Genomic DNA, 19,396 nt, shown 5'->3' with positions numbered 1-19,396 from the left:
CCTCCCTCACCTTTTTCTAGGTGAATTTTTTCCTTTCCTTCGCTCTTAGGCGAAAAATATCATCTCCTCCAGAAGTCCCGGGTTCAGGCGCCAGATGTGGGAACCCCTTTCACGCCCCGCGTGGTTCAGGGTTCCGGTTCAGGGTTCAGGTTCTGGAGAAGGCCGCACACATATGAAAAGAGACTTGGAAAGGTATTAATTTGGAAATATTGGGGGCGAGGCAGGAGCCCAACTCTAGTGGAAGGACTACCCTTTGCTCTGGCCTTCCAATCCCTTTTATTGAGACTATGGGATACACCCATAACCTTTAGGCAGGAAATTACAATAACAGAAATTTACATAGGAGAAACAGAGGTGGAGGCTGCTTCAGCTAACAAGTTTCAACTAAACAATGAGTGATCAAAACAATTAAGGTTGTTGACCAGCCTTCCCAGTTTCCTGGCCACATCTTTCTATTAGTGGTAGAATGATTGCTTTCCGGCATGATAACAGAGACAATTAGCTGAAAGTGCCCTTTAATGCCATCATCCTCTCATTCTCTGATGTGACCATAGGGTAGCAAAGTAAAAAAATATAAATTATTTACAGGCAATCTGAACATATACATCATCACTTTGCAATACCTTCTCTAGATCCTGTAATCTGACTTTTGTTTCTATTGCTATATGAAAGCAGTGTTTTCCGTGGCTCAGACCTCCTTCTAATTAACAAATTAAATATTTCCCCCTCAATCTTCCTTCAACTTGATTTATTTGAATGAATTACAAATATTTAAAGTCCCTTGCTTATTAATCTCAAAGCTGGAGTAATGATGTGTTTTCAAATTGTGATTGTGTATGCTCTGGTGGGTGTGTCTCTGTTGGTTGGGCTTTATCCCCTGCACCAAAAGATTGCTGGCTCAATTCTCAGTCAGGGCAAATGATATTTCACTCCCACATTGATGTTTCTCTCTCTCTCCCTAGGCTCCCTTCCTCTGTCTCTAAAAATCAATTAAAAAAAAAATTTTAAATTGTGGCTGGCCAACTTACTTACTATGTGAACTTGACCAAGCTACATAAATATTCTGTGCATCAGTGTGTATTTTTCAATTTAGAATAATAATAATAATACCAACTGATATTTATCCAATGCTTATTACTTCCAGGGCCTGGGCTAAGCCATACATGCATTAACTCCTTTAATCTCCATAACTTTATAAAATAAATAATAGTCCAATCCAGCTTTTGTAGATTAGAACAACTAGTATTAAATAAATTAGATATATTGCCTAGAATACACATATAATAAGTGGCACAGCCAGAACTTAAACCCAGAGGTGTATGACACCTAACCCCTTGCCCTCAATATACAGGGTGGGGCAAAAGTAGGTCTACAGTTGTTCATATCAAAAATAATACAAGAATAAAATCTGTTTCACATACTCACAGCTGTAAACCTATTTTTGTCCTACCCTGTATTCACCCCTAGAGTTAATTCTGGGAGTAATGAGACCATGTCTAAAACACTAGTTATTGTAGTTCTTTAGTAGATGGTATTGCAGCTGTTACTACTGCTAGTACTGCTGTTGCTGTGGCTATCATCATCTTCATCTTCAAGGAAGAAAAGGGACATAGAGAAACCTACCTACTCCTTCACCAGTACACTTGTTTCTAAGCCTTTATGTACTTAAGACATCAAAGATAATGGCTATGAAGGGTATTTCTATCTGTCTCTAAAAGGTAGAGTGTGATTTAGAAAATTTTGGCATAACTTAAATTTTAAGTATCACATATGGGTAAAAACACCCAAGAACTGAAAGTCCTCAGAGAGACTTGTCCATCTCCTGAGGATATTAGTCACTTTACACTGCTTCTGAGGACCTTTCCCCATGTTGAAAGAACAGATTGAGACCTAACCTCTTAATAACAAGATTAGTCCTGGGTTCTGTTCCCTGCTCCAGACTCAGGACTGTGCCTCCAGGAGTGGTAAAGCTCAACTCTCCCCACAACATCCAGAATATGTAAATGATGTTTTATACTTTATGATTTTGTTGCATGTCTGCAATGTGTTTATGTTTTTTTAATAAAGGTAATTTTAATGAACCTATCTAAGATTAAGTCAGTAGGGCCTCTTGAACCCAAAAGCAGTATTTATTTTTTAATTTATTTTTATTATTCATACTATTATAGATATCTCTCATCCTCCCCCACTTTAACCCCCTCCTCTCAGCCACTACTCACCCCTCCAGGTCTTCACTACCCTATTGCACATGTCATTGGGTTATGCATATAAGTTCTTTGCGGTATTTAAATGGAAATTCTCATTTCTTGTATGCATAGTCTTACTAAATTAATCTTAACAAGGCTAGAGTCTGCCTTAGAAAACTTCTAAAGTAGCTACTGATTTGAGTAATAGATAATTGCATTCACCATTCAAGTCACAAAGAATCTTTTGTCTTAAGTTTTAACAACAAAACAGTAAATATTTTTAGAAAAAGTCACTTGGACCGTGTAAAGAGATACAAATAGCTCAGTGTACACATGTGCCTTTGTTCCATCTACTTTATATAGGTAGTTTGCCTTCAATCAATATCCATAATGATTTTTAAACTTCTATTATGAGTATCTCCTATATTCTGCCTATCCCATTTTATCTATCACCCACAATATACATGGTGTCCATCATTCTGCAAGAAATCTGCCTACATGAACCTCAGCCAACAAATACTAGTATAACTTTGTGCTTTGATATCTTCATCTGAAAAGAGCACATAACACTCTCCCTTATAGGGATGCTATAATTAACAAATATGATAACATGGAAAGACTCTGACACTCTTTTACCTAGTGGCCAATCTATAAATATATGTTCTCTTAGACTCTTGCATTTGATATTTTTGAACCCTTCTTGTAGGTGCACAACACTTCAAAGTTTACAAATAATTGTATTTATATGATTAATTTAATTTTGTAACAACACTGAAAACCAAGGGATATTTCCATTTTCAAAATTAAAAATTGCAGCAAAGAGAAAGTAAGAGAACTAATACCTAGTGTCACACACAGAAGAGCTAAACTCACTCTTAATCTTCTGATCCCAAATTATGCAACATGGCCCCTGCTCAATTGTATACATTTAAATTCTTAATTTTAAAATTTGATCATTTTTCTGATTCATATCTTATTTAATATTGTATTATCACCAGGTGTTCTCTTATTATTTAATGAGTATAGTTTGTTTCTTTCCCATTGAGCTAATGGAAGTCGTTCATAACTCTTGAGTTAAATTAAATCAATTTAATGAGCTTTAATGTTAAAAGCATAAAACTAATGGCCTCTTTCTGCTCAAAGTGTTATTACAAAGTGAAATTAATAATATTCTTGGCCTTCAGCTGTTATGTGTCAACTCATAAATGCAGGGCTAAAGAGCAGAACATTGGGCAGTTCCTATAAATTCTACTCTTTCTATACTGAGCAAAAGACAGATTAGCACAGGAACAGGAAAGTATGCTCTGAGATCAGGGAAATCTCCTTTGGCCCAATTCAATTCACACTGAAGTGTAAAAAACATGTAAACCTTTATTTGTCAGTCATAATTGAGTTTTCAAAGAATAGATTCTTTCTCTTTCAAATCGGCAGACCTTAACTCTCTGAAGTAATCTTGTTTTTAACAAATACTTGGGTGATCTTCCTTCGTATTTCCTTGGTCTTCACAGTATAGACTATGGGGTTCAGCACAGGGGGTACAAGAAGGTAGGCATTAGCCATGAGGGCATGAGTTAGTGGTGAAAGGTGCTTTCCAAAACGATGAATGACAGACACCCCAATAAGTGGCACGTAGAAGATGAGTACAGCACAGATGTGTGAAACACAGGTGTTGAGTGCTTTCAACCGGCCTTCCCCTGAGGCAATGGTCATTACTGTTTGGAGTATGAACACATAGGAGAGGAGGATAGAGAGGGAGTCAGAGCCCTTGGTGAAGATGACAGCAATGAGGCCATAGAGACTGTTGACACGGGTGCTGGCACAGGCAAGGCGCATGACATCTTGGTGGAGGCAGAAGGAGTGGGACAGGATGTTGGAGCGGTAGAAGGGGAGTCGCTTGATAAGAAAAGGCACAGGGAAGACCACACAGACTGCCCTTGTCAAGATGAGTGCCCCTGTTTTGCGGACCACGTCATTGGTTAGGATGGTGCTGTACCTCAGGGGGTTCCAGATTGCCACAACCCGATCAAAGGCCATGGCCACCAGCACACCAGACTCAATGGCTGAGAAGGTGTGGATGAAGTACATCTGAACAAGGCAGGCATCAAAGGCTATAAACTTGTAGTTAAACCAGAATATGCCTAGCATAGAGGGCAAAGTGCAAAGGGCAAGCCCCATGTCTGCCAATGCCAGCATACACAGAAAATAGTACATGGGGATATGCAGGGACAATTCAGACTTGATGGTAGAGATGATGACACCATTGCCAAAGAGGGCAATGACATATATAGCACCCAGTGGGAAAGCCATCCAGTAGTACTTTTGTTCAAGCCCTGGAATTCCAGTTAAGACAAAATAAAGGTGTTGGAAGTGGGAGTAGTTATCATTTGCCATGAAGCCAATGTGACATAGGCGTGAGAAGGGAGCTTGATCTTGATGGATGGATTCCTGAAAATACAGCCACAGGGATTAAGATATTAGAATCTGACTTCCTTGCGAGTAGAACCATTTTATTTTTACATGGGGCAGGGAGAGTTTAAGAGAGAACTCAATCCCTAAAATTACTACTACAAAGTATATCCTGTTGAGAAAACTGAGTACACAATAACTAAGACAAAATCAATATAAAATATGAATTACTTGCTCCCCTAAATAATTCCATTCCCACTCATCACACTCATGAAGGAAATGCCCAGAACTCTCAGGAGGGAAATGAATCTTGTATGTAGGACAGGGTTAGAAATGCTTTGTGCACATGTCTATGCTTGTATTTTAGCATAACCCTCCTTCATTTACCCTGAGCCTGAATGTGGCCTCAGAATCATTCTCATCCCAGGAACCTCCTACAGCCATTTCTAATTATAGCAAATAAAATTTTTTGTCATCTTTAATCTAGTGAAATTTTAGGAAAGGAAGGAGCAAATTATACTTAGGAAAGCAATTCTCTTTTTAAAGTAACTTTAGCCCAGCCGGTGTGACTCAGTGGTTGAGCGTTGACCTATGACCCAGGAGATCACAGTTTGATCCCCAGTGTGGGGCATGCAGAAGGCAGCCAAATCAATGATTATCTCTCATCATTGATGTTTCTGTCTCTCTCTCCCTCTCCCTTCCTTTTCTGAAATCAATAAAAATATTTTTTAAAAAATAAAGTAACTTTCCAGAACTTACCTGAAGCCTTTTTTTTTTTTTTTTTTTTTTTTTTTTTTAACCATGACCATTTGACAATCCTATTGCTAAGGTACAGTGACCAACCATTCAGAATAGCATGTTACACTCTGATTGATATCAGTATAGAGGCCTTAGCAGGGATCTGGAAGAATGCTCATGTTGTCAGAATCAGTAACTATATTTATTCCAAAAGGCTGCCTGATGGGGTCATTCAACTTTAAACATGAATGCCAATCAGAAACAGAGTAGACTCTCTTTGATAAGCTCTCAACCTTCAGGCGCTTATCAATTGCCTTCAACAATTGATTGGAATCAAATTGACTAAGAGGCCATGTAGACCCACACATTTTAAAATCAGATTCCAGTTCCCCCTGCTTCTCAGGATAGCCTTACACATGTAATCTGTGGACAGAACTAATACCCTACAGGGACCATGTGAGGATTAGAAATGCAAAAACCTTGGAAAACAAAATATGTACTTTTAATTATGATTACTTGGAATAAAAAGTTTTCTTCATATGTTCTTAGCATAATAATGGGTTTGATTTTGTTTCTCTTTTTATCTTTTTTTTTATTTTTTGGTCAGAATTATTTGCAGTTAGTAGAAGTAAAAATTGATAGATTCTCTTCTATCAACAAGAATATTTAACTTTGTAGCTCTTGTAACTTTTTAATAATCTATTTTCTGCTCTACAAATATTGAGTTGTCTCAACCCCAGGGATGTATACACTTCTGGATGCCCCTGTTCATGATGCATCAAAAAACATATTAGAACTATTTTTGAAATCAAATTTTCTTTGAAAGATTTCTGATTCAGATCTCCTCAGCCATAGCCATTTTTTAATCTTAGCATATTTTCCCCTTTTCTATAAAATATGCATGTCTTTTCATTGCTGTTATGAAAGACAGTAGTACAAATATATGGACTATTACATTATCAGCATACATTTTTCTGTCCTCCCACTAAATTGTCTTTGTTTTTGTGTATTTTGATCGTTTGTGAGAAAAAATATTTTTTTAAGTTTTTCAAATAATTATAGGAAAGAGCTGAAATGAGAGAAAAGTTTAAGAGATAAACAAATGAAAGAGGGAAGGAGAAAATAGAATGAGGAGAGGGAAGGGGAGAAAAATAATAATAAGAGAAAGTCAGAATCCAACAAATAGCAGAAGTAAAAGCTGATCCATTTCACATTTTACTAATAAAGAAATTGAAGCCTAGGTAAAGAAAATAACTTTCCTGAAGTCAAACACCTCGTTAGTATCAAAACAGATGACAAGTTGGGGAGGGGTGTATGTGAAACAGAGCCTGTTGAGAAAAATTGCAACTAAGTGTAACAAGGCTTGAGGGGTTCAGTTAGAGAAGACCAAGTCAAAACTCCATTCCTCTCAAGTTTCTTAATCCCTGATATGGGTCTTTAGATTTTGTTCTGATTCTGACAACAGGAACATGTCTTCCAGATCCCCTTTAGGGCCTCTATACTGACCCCCAAACAGAGTGTAACATGCCATTCTGAACAATCACTGTGTCTTAGAGTTCAAGTATGTCCCCTGACGATTAGGTTCTTAGATCCCAAGTTCTTCCTTTAAAAGTTTCCTCTAGACCTGACCCTCTGCCGTCCATACTGCCACATTTATGAAGAAATACACTGTGTGTTTTCTATCTGTATCTTGTGACTACCACAAGGTACATGACCTCATTATAGATCCTAAATTGAAAGAGCAGGTGAACAATAAAATTTCCCAATTGTGTGAATAGCAGCAAACAAAGAGAGTTCCATTTGCTATAAGTACTATGGAAACTTCCAGGTTTCTAGGCATTTTAGGGTATTTGTGGTTAATAGAATAAGGGACTGGTCTTAAAATAAAATTTTCTGGTTAGTGCTTCATTAGGCCAGGATATATGATAGAGAGGGAGGACCTGAGGAAACAGGAAGAAAAACCCTCCTGATCTACAGATTAATTGTAATAACCACTCCTCACCTGATGGTAGAGGTAGTTTACATGAAAGGAATTTTTAAAGTCCAATGTCTAACCAATATGCAGTATTCTATAGGTGACACTCACCTTCTTCCAACATTACTTAGTTCAAGTGAATGGCAGTTCCCTAATTTCTAAAGCAATGCATTCACTAGAGAAAAACAGATAGCATCTCTTCTAAAAAAGTGACATATTCATCATGAGGTTAAAGAAGTTTTCTTCACATCTTTCCCTTAAAGCATGTGTGAATGAGCAAGAATACAAAAACATGGAGTGCTTGGGGTGGAGAATAAAGGAGAAATAAGAGATAGGGGAAAGGGAAAGAAGTGGTTGAGGAACAATTAGAAATTTCAGTGATGATACCTGACAATATTATTTTGATAGACGAACTTTATCCTTTGATTTTGCCCTAAAACTTACTTGGTTGCTAAGAGTATCTTCAGCTGGGAGAGGATTCTTTAAAAATCAGAAGTTCTCTTGGCAAAACCATTGCCACTTTCCACATGAGGAATTTTATTTTCTGAGCTACTCCAAAACCCCTCCCAAACCATGCCATGGAGAGTTTCACAGATCTGTGAACAAGGTTATTCCCTGTGGCTCCAAGATTGAGCAGGAGTCTCTCCAGGGCTGTCAAATTACCTCCTAGATTCTCATGTCTAGGAAATAAGATAATATTGAGGAGGCTATAGAAAAAGGGGTGTGTGTGGGGGGGGAGGGGGGTCATTCCAGAGGCTGATTAGTGCTCAGTCACAGTCTCTCAGGGCCATCTTAGCCACTTCGCTCTTTCCATTCCTAAAATAAACAATAGTTGTCTTCATTTGTCTCAAAACACAGCAAATATAATGAACAAAAATATCCCAAGGGGAAAAAGTGACTCCAAGATTTCCCATAAATTCTAAAGTTAAGATGATTCCCTAATGAATTAAGTTTTCCTGCTGTCTCACTGCATTTTTCAGTTTTTATTATTAACCTAATAAGTTTTTGTTCTTGGTTTTTACTTAAACAGGTTGATCATTTGTATCTCACAAGGACTCTGATTTTTTTTTTTACTTTCTGTCATATACTACTAGCACAAATATAAAACTAAACAAATGATACCATCTCTCTTATTTTTATTTTAACATCTTCAAAGTTGAAAATGAATAGAGAAGATTGATTTTGCAATAGGTCAGATTGCATGATTCTGTAAATTTAGAGAATCTATCTTTAGTTAATTATTTTAATTTTTCTTAATTTTATACTAATCCCATTCCTATCTAAAGCAATTTCAAATATTCACATTTCTGATGCCCATTACCATTCCATCTTCCCCCATAATGTTCTATAGAAAAACCTTTCCCCTACTCACTCAAAAAATTGTGATAATTTGATCCAATCTTTCTTAATATCCACCACCTTCAGCTCCTTCTTTAAATACATCCACACCCATTTTCACCTTCCCAGAATTAAGTAAATTGCTTTTTCCCCAGACTCAATATAACCCAACTCCATTCCCCATGTCTTTGACTCCCTCTTCTATTTAACAACTTGCTTTTCTCATTTCACTTTCTCCCTTGGCAATTGAAATTACATATCAGTCTTCTACAAATATAAGGAGATTCATTCCAAATCAACATTTCTGATCTTGATTCTTGTGTTGAGTTTTAGACAGTTATATATATCTGCTTGGTAGCCATTATCTTCACCTCTGTATCACACATATTTATCAAAATCGGTAAGTTCATAACTTTAAAAAGAATGGTAATGGGGGAAACCAAGATCATGGCATAGGTAAACACCTAAACTGCTGCCTCGCACAACGATATCAAAACTACAACTAAAAAACAAAACAGACACCATCCAGAACCACAGGAAAGCTGGCTGAGTAGAAATTCTACAACTAGAAGGAAAGAGGAAAGCACATTTAGACTCAGAGGAGCTGCAAAAAGCTGAGGTATGAAGACACACACGCACAGAGAGGACAGGCTGCTGAGTGCACAGGCAGCTGAGTGCGTGACTGGCTTTCCCAAGCGGGAGGGAGACGGAAGCTCCCAACTGCGCTGAACTCCAGTTCCGGGCAAGTTTCTGGGAACCCAGACTCATTCAGGGAGAAACTGGACTGCCTGGCAGCGGCCGAAACTCGAAGGCAGCTTTCTCTCAAAAATGCTTGCAGCGATTACCGAGGGACACTGAGACCCAGGGGCCTCATAGGGCAGGGCTGACGAGAAGCCAAGGCTATCTGCTCCGCCCTGAGACTCCGCCCCATCCAAGCTGAGCACAGAGGCTTTGTAATTTTGCAAGTCTTGTCTTATAAGGGTGTCTCCAGCACAGAAGTTCTCCCAGCATACACACAGCTGATCCTCACAGCCAATTGGCCTGGAGGTCAATTCCTCCCAGTGACACCAACAACAATCAAGACTTAACTACAACAAGGCTGTGCACACAGTTCACAAAGGAGTGCACCGAAAGTCTCCACCTCAGGTAACTGGGGGAGGCTGAGGCACTGGGCCCTAGAGGACACCTACCACACAAAGCTACTCTACCAACTCAGGGAAGCAACAAAAATGCGGAGACAAAGAAACAAATCACAAATGAAAGAAATGGAGGAAAACAAACGACTGGATATAGAGTTCAAAACCATGGTTATAAGGTTTTTCAAGAATTTCCTAGAAAAGGCCGATAAACTTAGTGAGACCCTCAAGGATATGAAAAAGGACCACCTAGAAATTAAACATACACTGACTGAAATAAAAAATATTATACAGAGACCTAACAGCAGACTAGAGGACCACAAGAATCAAGTCAAAGATTTGAAATACAAAGAAGCAAAAAACACTCAACTGGAAAAGCAAAAAGAAAAAAGAATCCAAAAACTTAAAGATAGTGTAAGGAGCCTCTGGGACAACCTCAAGTGTACCAACATCTGAATTATGGGGGTGCCAGAGGAAGAGAGAGAACAAGATACTGAAAACCTATTTGAAGAAATAATGACCGAAAACTTCCCCTACCTGGTGAAAGAAATAGACTTACAAGTCCAGGAAGCACACAGAACCCCAAACAAAAGGAATCCAAAGAGGACCACACCAAGACACATCATAATTAAAATGCCAAGAGCAAAAGACAAAGAGAGAATATTAAAAGCACCAAGACAAAAACAGTTAATTACCTACAAGGGAACACCCATACTATTGTCAGCTAATTTCTCAACAGAAACTATGCAGGCCAGAAGGGAGTGGCAAGAAATATTCAAAGTGATGAATAGCAAGAACCTACAACCAAGATTACTCTACCCAGCAAAGCTATCATTCAGAATTGAAGGTCAAATAAAGAGCTTCACAGATAAGAAAAAGCTAAAGGAGTTCATCACCGCCAAACTAGTATTATATGAAATGTTGAAAGGTATTCTTTAAGAAGAGGAAGAAGAAAAAGGTAAAGATAAAATTATGAACAACAAATACATGTCTATCAACAAGTGAATCTAAAAATCAAGTGAATAAAAAATCTGATGAACAGAATAAACTGGTGAATATAATAGAATCAGGGGCATAGAAAGGGAGTGGACTGACAATTCTCGGGGGGGGGGGGGGGAAGGGTGTGGGGAGTGCGGGAAGAGACTGGACAAAAATCGTACACCTATGGATGAGGACAGTGGGGGGGGGAGGTAAGGGCAGAGGGTGGGGTGGGAACCGGGTGGAGGGGAGCTATGGGGGGAAAAAAGAGGAACAATTGTAATAATCTGGACAATAAAGATTTATTAATTTTTTTAAAAAAAGAATGTTTATGCTTTCTTTTATATACCGTAACTGATATTTTGATAATTTTTATATCTCATTGATAAATCAATCTAACTAGACATGTAAAATAGTAAAATATGTCATTAAATAATGTCGCCCTGGCCTGGTCTGTGTGCTCAGTGGTTAGAGTGTCAGCACACCAAAGGGTCTCAGGTTCAATTCCCAGCCTGGTTTGGGCATAGGTAGAAGGCAAGCAATTGATGTGTGTCTTTCTCACATCAATGTTTCTTTCTTTCTTTCTTTCTCTCTCTCTCTCCCTCTCTCTCTCTCTCTCTCTCTCTCTCTCTCTCTCTCTCTCTCTCTCTTTCTCCTCTCTCTCTCACCCTTAACAAATCCCAAGGTTTTACTCCTTAAATATTTCTAATATATTTTTATTCTAACAATGCTATACAAATCCAGATTCTCTATTTATTCTGTGTGGATTTTTTAATAACATCTTAACTTTTTATTCACATAAAAATAAATTGCTTTGCTTATTCTTGTTTCTTCCTTTTTCTTCTTTCTTTTAACTATGAATGAGTAATGAGATTTCTCTTATTTCTTGTCACTTTCTTTAGAAACTATTACTCTAATAACATTTGGCACTAAACAAATCTGAATTAGACAGATGTCTTATTACATCTACTTAAATAATATCATTGCCACATAATCTGATTTTGTATGAAAGCCTCATTAAAAAACATAATCATGAGAAGTTAACACAGTTGCAAATAATGTGTAAGACTATACAATATAACTTGTCTATCCTTAGGCAGTTTCATAACACCAAGGTAATTTTTAGCATTAATGAGAGTGAATATTTTTCTCACAACATATTATTTTTTATGTATTCATTCTTAATACATTTCTGAGGCATTTGAAAAACTGTATTACTAGAATTTGTCACAGGTGCTTCAATCCAAATGCCAATAATTAAGGACAGAAGAAAAAAAAGAAAATAAGCAGGAAACAAGCTAGGAATACATAATGAGAAAAATGGGAGAATCACAAAGGATTTAAGAAAAGATGGATGTGCCTTGAAAGGTAAATTTTAAATTAAAATTCAAGTGGTCTTATGAGAATTTATATTTTAAAAATACTTTTTAAATTTATATGTACTCAAATTCACTTTTTGTAGAACAATTCTATGACTTTTGACAAATGCAGAATATATATATATAAGTATATATAAGTATATATAAGTATATATAAATATATAAATATATAAATTATATATATATATATATATATATATATATATATATATATATACCAGCCTAGTCCAAATACAGGAGAGTTCTATCAAACCCCAAAACATTCCTTCCTGCTACCCCTTTGTAGTCAACCCCTCTACCACCACAAGCCTTTACAGCTACCGATCTGTTGTCTGACCTTAGAATTTTGGTTCATTATACAGCATATAATCTTTTAACCCTGAATTCTTCCACTTAACATAATGGAGTTGAGAATTATTTATGTTATTAATAAAATGTTCTATTGTATGGATATCCATTATATGGATATAGATGATATTCTGTTTATTCATTTGCCTGTTGAAAAGACTTTAGTTAATAAGCTGCTATAAGCATTCCATAGAGGTTTTTATATGTATACTAGAGACCTCTGGGGTGGGGGGGAGGGTCCCTCAGCCCAGCCTACGCCCTCTCACAGTCTGGGGTCCCTCGGGGGATGTCTGACTGATGGCTTAGGCCTGCTCCCTGGGGTATCTGGCCTATGCTGGCAATCAGACATCCCTCTGGCAGCCTGAGAGCCCTCAGGGAATGTCCAACTGATGGCTTAGGACTGATCCCCCTCAGGAAGCGGGCCTAAGCCATCAGTCAGACATCCTTAACACTGCTGCGGAGGCGGGAGAGGCTCCCACCACTGCCACTGCGCTGGCCAGCCATGAGCCGGCTTCTGTTGCCTCACTGCCTGAGAACTTGCCTGGAACACATTTCAACCATATTGCCACATGGCTAGTTCATTTTCCGTATTTAGATCTCAGCTTAAATATCACCTTCAGAAATGTCAACTTTTCTATAGTATTCAGTCACTCTCCACTTACTATCTCATGACCTTTTTCTGCTTATCTCCTAAACCCTATATAGAGTCATTTGGAATTGTCACATTGTTTACTCATTCATTGTCTATTACTCCCTATTGGATGGTAAGATCCATAAAAGAAGGGATCTTACCTCCCTTGTTAACTACTGTAGCCTAGACTGATATCTGGTATACAGCGGGTGCTCAGAAATTATCTACTTAATAGATAATTTTTGGAGAAAGTCATTTTAAACAAAGAGGGGCATTAGAAAACCAAATTGATGGGCACATACAGTAATAATAGGAGTTAGGCATTGTCCTGGACACTTCACGAACATTACATGCAAACTCTTTACTGATGAGGAAATTGAAGCTTAGAGATGTGAAGTACTTGTCCATAGCCTTACAGCTAGAATGTGGCAAAGTGAAAATTTTTAACTAGCTTATCTAAATCTGAAAGCTAGATGATCATAAATAATATCAAATGACACCATGTTGATCTGAGAAAAGGAAGAAGCCAGGGATGGTTTAATTCTGTCCCTCCCTCCAACTTATTAGGCCAGATTCATGTATCACATTAATAATGGCTATCCTGATCATCACAGAGAGCAAAGTACAGATAGAAATGGCCCTTTCTATAGTTTAGAGATCAGAGTAAAGACAGCTCTGGATCCTAGGTTGATGAAAAGATATGGAGTTGTACATTGAACTAAACATGAGAGCTAACAGAGGCCTGGATATGGGGTTGTGAGTGTTCTGGGGAGCTAAGACAGATTTGGTCACTGTCCTCAGCTCCATTCTCCATGGTGTTAAACTTGAGCAGGAGAGTTTGAGGGCAGCTCCCAGGTCCAATAGATCACACCTGTTGGAGTTTTCTGAAAGGAAGTAAGAAGAGTGATGCAGTAACCTGAGTCAGAAGACGTTTACCTGTACCCAGGACACAGAGATATTAATGAACCGTCTTCTGAAGGCAATCAGAAATGACAGGGATGAGCCAGGATAAACCCATGGGCTGGGATCTGGTTACCAAGGTCTGTTTCAGGGATTACAGAAACAAAAGTACCCTTGAAAGGTCTCAGGGAGGGGAGGAGCAGTGGATGGCATGGCACACAATGAATGCCCAGGTTGATTAAGTCCAGGGTGTGAAGGAAAAGCCACAAGCTGGTGTGGGGAGTGGCAGTGTCTAATGATACTTGATCCACCAGGAAGCAGGGCATCTATAAAGAACAAGAAATGTTAGGGAAATAAGAAAGTGCAAGTACAGGGACCACAGAGGAAAAAAGAGTGAGTCAAAATAACTGGGCCAGAGGAGTAAGAGGTTCCAGTCAGGCTAGCTGTTGAATTTCAGACAGATCTGATTTTATTTAGCAGTGTGCGTGCGCCAGGGATGGGGATCAAACCATAACAGGAGAAGAGGTCATTCTATATCTCAGGTGGTCTTTGAAGTGATTCAGGCCTTAGCCTAAGGATGCAAAGAAAAGTGACTAAGTGATCTCTGCAGAGATGGAATCTATGACCCTGCTATTAGTACCATGTGGCATTTTACTGTGCTAATGACAATTAGTCAAAACAAAGACAAGCAACAAAACCAGAAGGTGTCCCTGTGGACTGAGCTTGGGGCACTGTCTGGAGCTCATTAAAAAAAAAAAAAAAAGGCTGGTGATAAACTGTGGTAATTGCCAAAGGGCAGACAGGCCCAGACAAGAGAGGACCTCAGGACCTATGGGGCCTTTGAGCTCAGGATTAGTGTGGCGTAGAGGAGGACTTGTTTCAGGGACTATGAGAGCAAGGCTGGATGCTGGGGATGGAAGGATTCATTCATTCTTGCTGCAGTCCAAAGGTTATCATGGTGCTTCCTCTGGGCAGAACAGCAGGCCCTTAACTAACCACAGCATTCTCACTGAGGCTCCCCCTGGGGCTCTGGCAACAAGAGGCTAGACACCTGTGCTCACCTTTCCTGTCTCCCACCCCCCTTTTCTCTCCCCCAGATGGGATACAACAAAGGTAGCATAAAGAATACACCTAAGGCAGTCCACTAGAACACCAGTGTGAGGGTCACAGGGAGAACCGAGTGTGGTGAGTGAACTGCACAAAGGGAGTAGCAGGTGGAAAGGACGATCAGACTCCAGGTGAGATTGATACAATCAATTGGGAGAGGTTAGTGTGTGGGGAGATAAAACAAGAAAGAGAGAAAAAAGGGGGGATTAGTGTAGAACTTACTGTTTCTGAGCTTGGAAGAACAGAAAGGAGATTGGGAAAATAATTTGATTGTTCTTAGGAAGTTATTTCATTCAAAAAAGAGTGGGAAAGTACATTGTGACTTGGAAATTGGGAAGGACCAATTGGAGAGAGCGGAAAATCATAGGGCCCTTTGTAGAAGGCAATCTGGGGCTCAGAATCTGGACAGTGAGAAACATTTTTGTATTTGTACTCTTTTCCCCCCTAAAAAACTAAACAAATGAACAAACAAAACAAACAGATCATAGATACAAAAAACAAACTGATAGTGGCCAGAAAATTGAGTGGTGGAAGGATGGGCAAAAGGTAAGGGGATTAAGAGGTACAAACTTATAAATAAGTCTCAGGGATGTAAAGTACAGCATAGGGAATACAGTCAATAATATCGCAATAACTATAGTGACAGATGGCTACTAGACTTCTCGTGATGATCACATCATAAGGCATATAAATGTCAAATCACTATGCTGTACATTGAAACTGATATAATATTGTATGTCAATTATACTTTAATTAAAAATAGCTTTACATTCCAAAATGAAAATTTAAAAAAGGCAATACTCTTTAAACAGCTCATAAAATTCAACAAACTTATTTTATGTTTAATGGAAAGATGTTCTTATTATACGAATGAAAAAATGTAAGAGATAGTGTTTGTCTTCTGATAGCTCAGAGTAGTAGGATGGCATGGGAAGAGGTATAAGTAAGTGTGCAAGTCTATGCTAGAGAAATGAATAGAGGTAGGAGATGGAGTGATTCATTTGAAAGAAGTAAAATATTAGAAGACCTATGGGAGCTGGTAGCATCTGAGGTCTAATAAAGATAAGTTGTTTCCTGAAATGGAAAATGGAGAGAAGGCAGAGAGATAACTGCAGATAGAAAGGCAAGGATGATCAAGCATGCACTATTTGAAATTTAACATAAAGTTAAATATATAGTGACAGAAGGAGACTTGACTCTAGGTGATGAACACAATGCAGCATACAGATGATGTACACTTAAAATCTATATAATTCTATTAACCAATGTCACTCCAATAATTTTAATTTAAAAATATATACTTTAGGAAGTCACATGGAATAGACTTTGCTGACAAACATATCACTGAAGAATGAGTTAAAATTATATAGCTCATTTCTACATTTACTGGAGGCCAAAATGGTGGGAGCTTGAAAAATTCAGTGGTGGAATCTTCTATAACCTATGTATGGGTTAGCTTTCTACTTACCTGACCCCAAAGATAATCTGCTGGGGTCCTTGCCCCAAGTTTATTCAGAGCAAGGCTAAATCCTAGTAAAGACATAGCATGAGAAAGAATTTGAACATACTGAGCAGCAAAACTGATCATTGCCTTATATTTCAACTATCTATGAGGATCTGAGACTAAGAATGGGGGAAGTTAGTTTCTAAAATTGGGCCATGTGACTTCTAATCATTTCTCTTCCCTAGAATGTTTTATTTTTCCACCCACATACTATGCTGGGTGTTTTTTTAAATGCTTCCTGCATACACAGGTCTCTTACCATATCCATTTTTGTAATGTACCTGATCTGATCTCGTACTTTGTTAGGTATTTATCCATGGGTCACACCACCTGTCTCCAGCAGATTTCCTGGTACTCAGACCTGAAGATACCTTTCTTAGTACAGACAGAATTAATGTGGAGACAAATGGGGGATCTCTCAAGATATGGAGGAGCAATCACCGTCTTGGAGATACGTCCACTTTTTAGCCATTTCTTTCTACTCTGGCTTATGCTGTAAATCCTCTCACATTTGCCACTTCTTGAAGCCATTCTAATTCTGCAGCATTTATCTCCAACCAAAGACCTTGTCTGACACACACTCTTCAATGCTGGTCTGGTAAGTAGCAGGGAAGATTGTGGTGAGGAGCCAAACAGCAGGTCTGGACGCAAATGTAAAGTGAGCAAATTTATTCATAACACTCTGTCATTTCTATGTGGCTGCAAGATCTCTCCATGACAGATCTCCCCTATAATCAAATATCCTATTTTCCATCACTTTAGTAACCTTAGCCATTTGTCTTTCAGATGTCAGGGAACTAATCTGGTAATAAATAAAACTTCTCTCCTAGAAAACATTATTCAGTATTTATAAATATTGTTTAGTGAGAATGTCCCAACTTTTGGTTTTGTCATAGAATTAAATCTATAGAAATTAAGATTTCAGTTTGAGAAAAAGGAAGCTTTCTTTGTAGAAACTTATCAGATATCTGAAGGACAATAAGAATGGCTTAAATGAGTGATGTGAGTTGTGACTGTAATATGTATAAGATCCCCTGCATTTCTGATGTGTATAGATGTATGTATATGTGTTGACCATTGAAAGGATGTTTGTGAACATATGATAAACATGTGTGTGTATGTGAAGAGATAAGAGTTACCCATTGGCTGCATACATGTCTTTTGAAACAATTATTGAATCTTTAAATTTTCCTAGCTATCATTGTGTGAGGTGGCAAAAGATTGGTTAAGACCCTTTTCCACTCACGATTTGTGGAAGTAAGTGGACACATAATAACAACATATGTACACATATGGGTGCTTTTATTTCCACGTGCTTTTCATGTGAGGACATGCATACATGTCAATACATACTCAGAGGTGCTTCTAACTTAGGGAATGAGCATTTGCATATTTCTGTATGTTTTGCATATATGAGTTTGAATTACATTCTTTGTTTGAATTCCTATTAGTTTGATATGCGTCTGCCTGAGGAAGTTAGCAGTCCATTGAGGAGGAAGGCAAAGGAAGGAATATGAATAATTAGGAATGACAGGGACTACATTAGGGAATGTGCCATAGGGTGATAGGAGAGGGTAAACAATCCATCCCAGGGCCTGTTGGAGGAGAGGTGTTCAGCAGAGTTGGAACTTCAAGTACAAATGAGGTATGATGATATAGAGAGGGAAAAGGAAATTCCACTTATAAAATGTGTATTTTTTAAAGTGTTTAAAGCAATGACACACCTGAGGAATCACAGTAGTTCTGGAAGGCTAAGACTCAAGCAGAAATAGAAATAGGTTAAGCAGTAAAGATTGTCTGGGGCCAGATGGTATAGGGGTTTCTATGACAAATAAAGGTGTGGCCTTCATTTTAAAGCAGCGGAAAGTCAGATGGTTTTACGGGAAGATGCCACAGCCACATTATCAGATTGCAAATTAGAAATAACACTATGGGATCTGTACAGAGGAAGGATTGGAAGGCAGACTGTCAGCAGGGAAGCCATTCAGGATCACGCAAAGAAAAGGCTCAGCAAAAGCCAAAGCACAGTTAATGGGAAAAATAATTGGATACAGGAAAAAAATTTGAGATGAGACAATGGTGCTTACTGAATAATTGATAGTTATTCATTTGCTATAAAAATACAGCTTTCTGATAAAAAATAAAGTATTACTAGTAAGGCCAAAGTCATCTTTGAATTCTATCTCTCATCAATGTTTCCATGTCCCTATCCCTCTCCCTTCCTCTCTATCTAAAAATCAATTAAAAACATTTTTTCAAGTGACAAAAAAGCAGATAACTTTTTATCATTCTAAATCTTGCAGTCAAGTATGATGTTAATTTTATTCATAGAAAGCCTTTATCAGGTTGAGGACATTCCTTTTTTTTTTTTTTTTTTTTTTTTTTTTTTTTTTTTTGTGAAGAGTTTTTATCATGAGACTTTTATTTTGGGAAATTGGTGAGTAGTACTGCCATCTCCTGATTCAGGAAACCAACACATATTTCTTCTTTTTTTCCCTCCTGTCATTTTTGTAATTTTCCCACTACTGCTTCCTAACTGAGGAAGCTGGAAGAGGTTTTAAAAATGCATCTGTTGAGATCTGTTTTGAATTATTTTAATTTAAAATACATAGAATATCCATTTAGACATTTCTAGGGTGAACTGAATATAGAATAATCTGTGATATATATGATTCATCACTTTATGGAATTTATTTGAAGTCACGAGAGTAGATAGACCACTAAGTAAAAAGAAGGGCCAAATAAAGATCACTCAAAAATATCAATGTAA

General features: G+C 37.9%; 1 protein-coding gene across 1 annotated transcript; it reads right to left on the bottom strand.

Annotated features, from left to right (window-relative positions):
* Positions 1-3,620: 3,620 nt before the first annotated feature.
* LOC308233649 (olfactory receptor 51H1-like) lies at positions 3,621-4,577 on the bottom strand (the record flags this gene model as incomplete). The annotated part of the gene is made up of 1 exon (XM_080640628.1): positions 3,621-4,577. One exon carries the CDS (start codon positions 4,575-4,577, stop codon positions 3,621-3,623), a length of 957 nt encoding a protein of 318 aa, XP_080496754.1.
* Positions 4,578-19,396: the final 14,819 nt, after the last annotated feature.

The sequence above is a fragment of the Plecotus auritus genome, assembly GCF_963455305.1.
Source record: "Plecotus auritus genome assembly, chromosome: 9".
In the NCBI taxonomy this organism is placed as follows: Eukaryota; Metazoa; Chordata; class Mammalia; order Chiroptera; family Vespertilionidae; genus Plecotus; species Plecotus auritus.
Note: the sequence above shows the minus strand (reverse complement) of the source record. Positions and strands in the feature narration are given on the sequence as shown.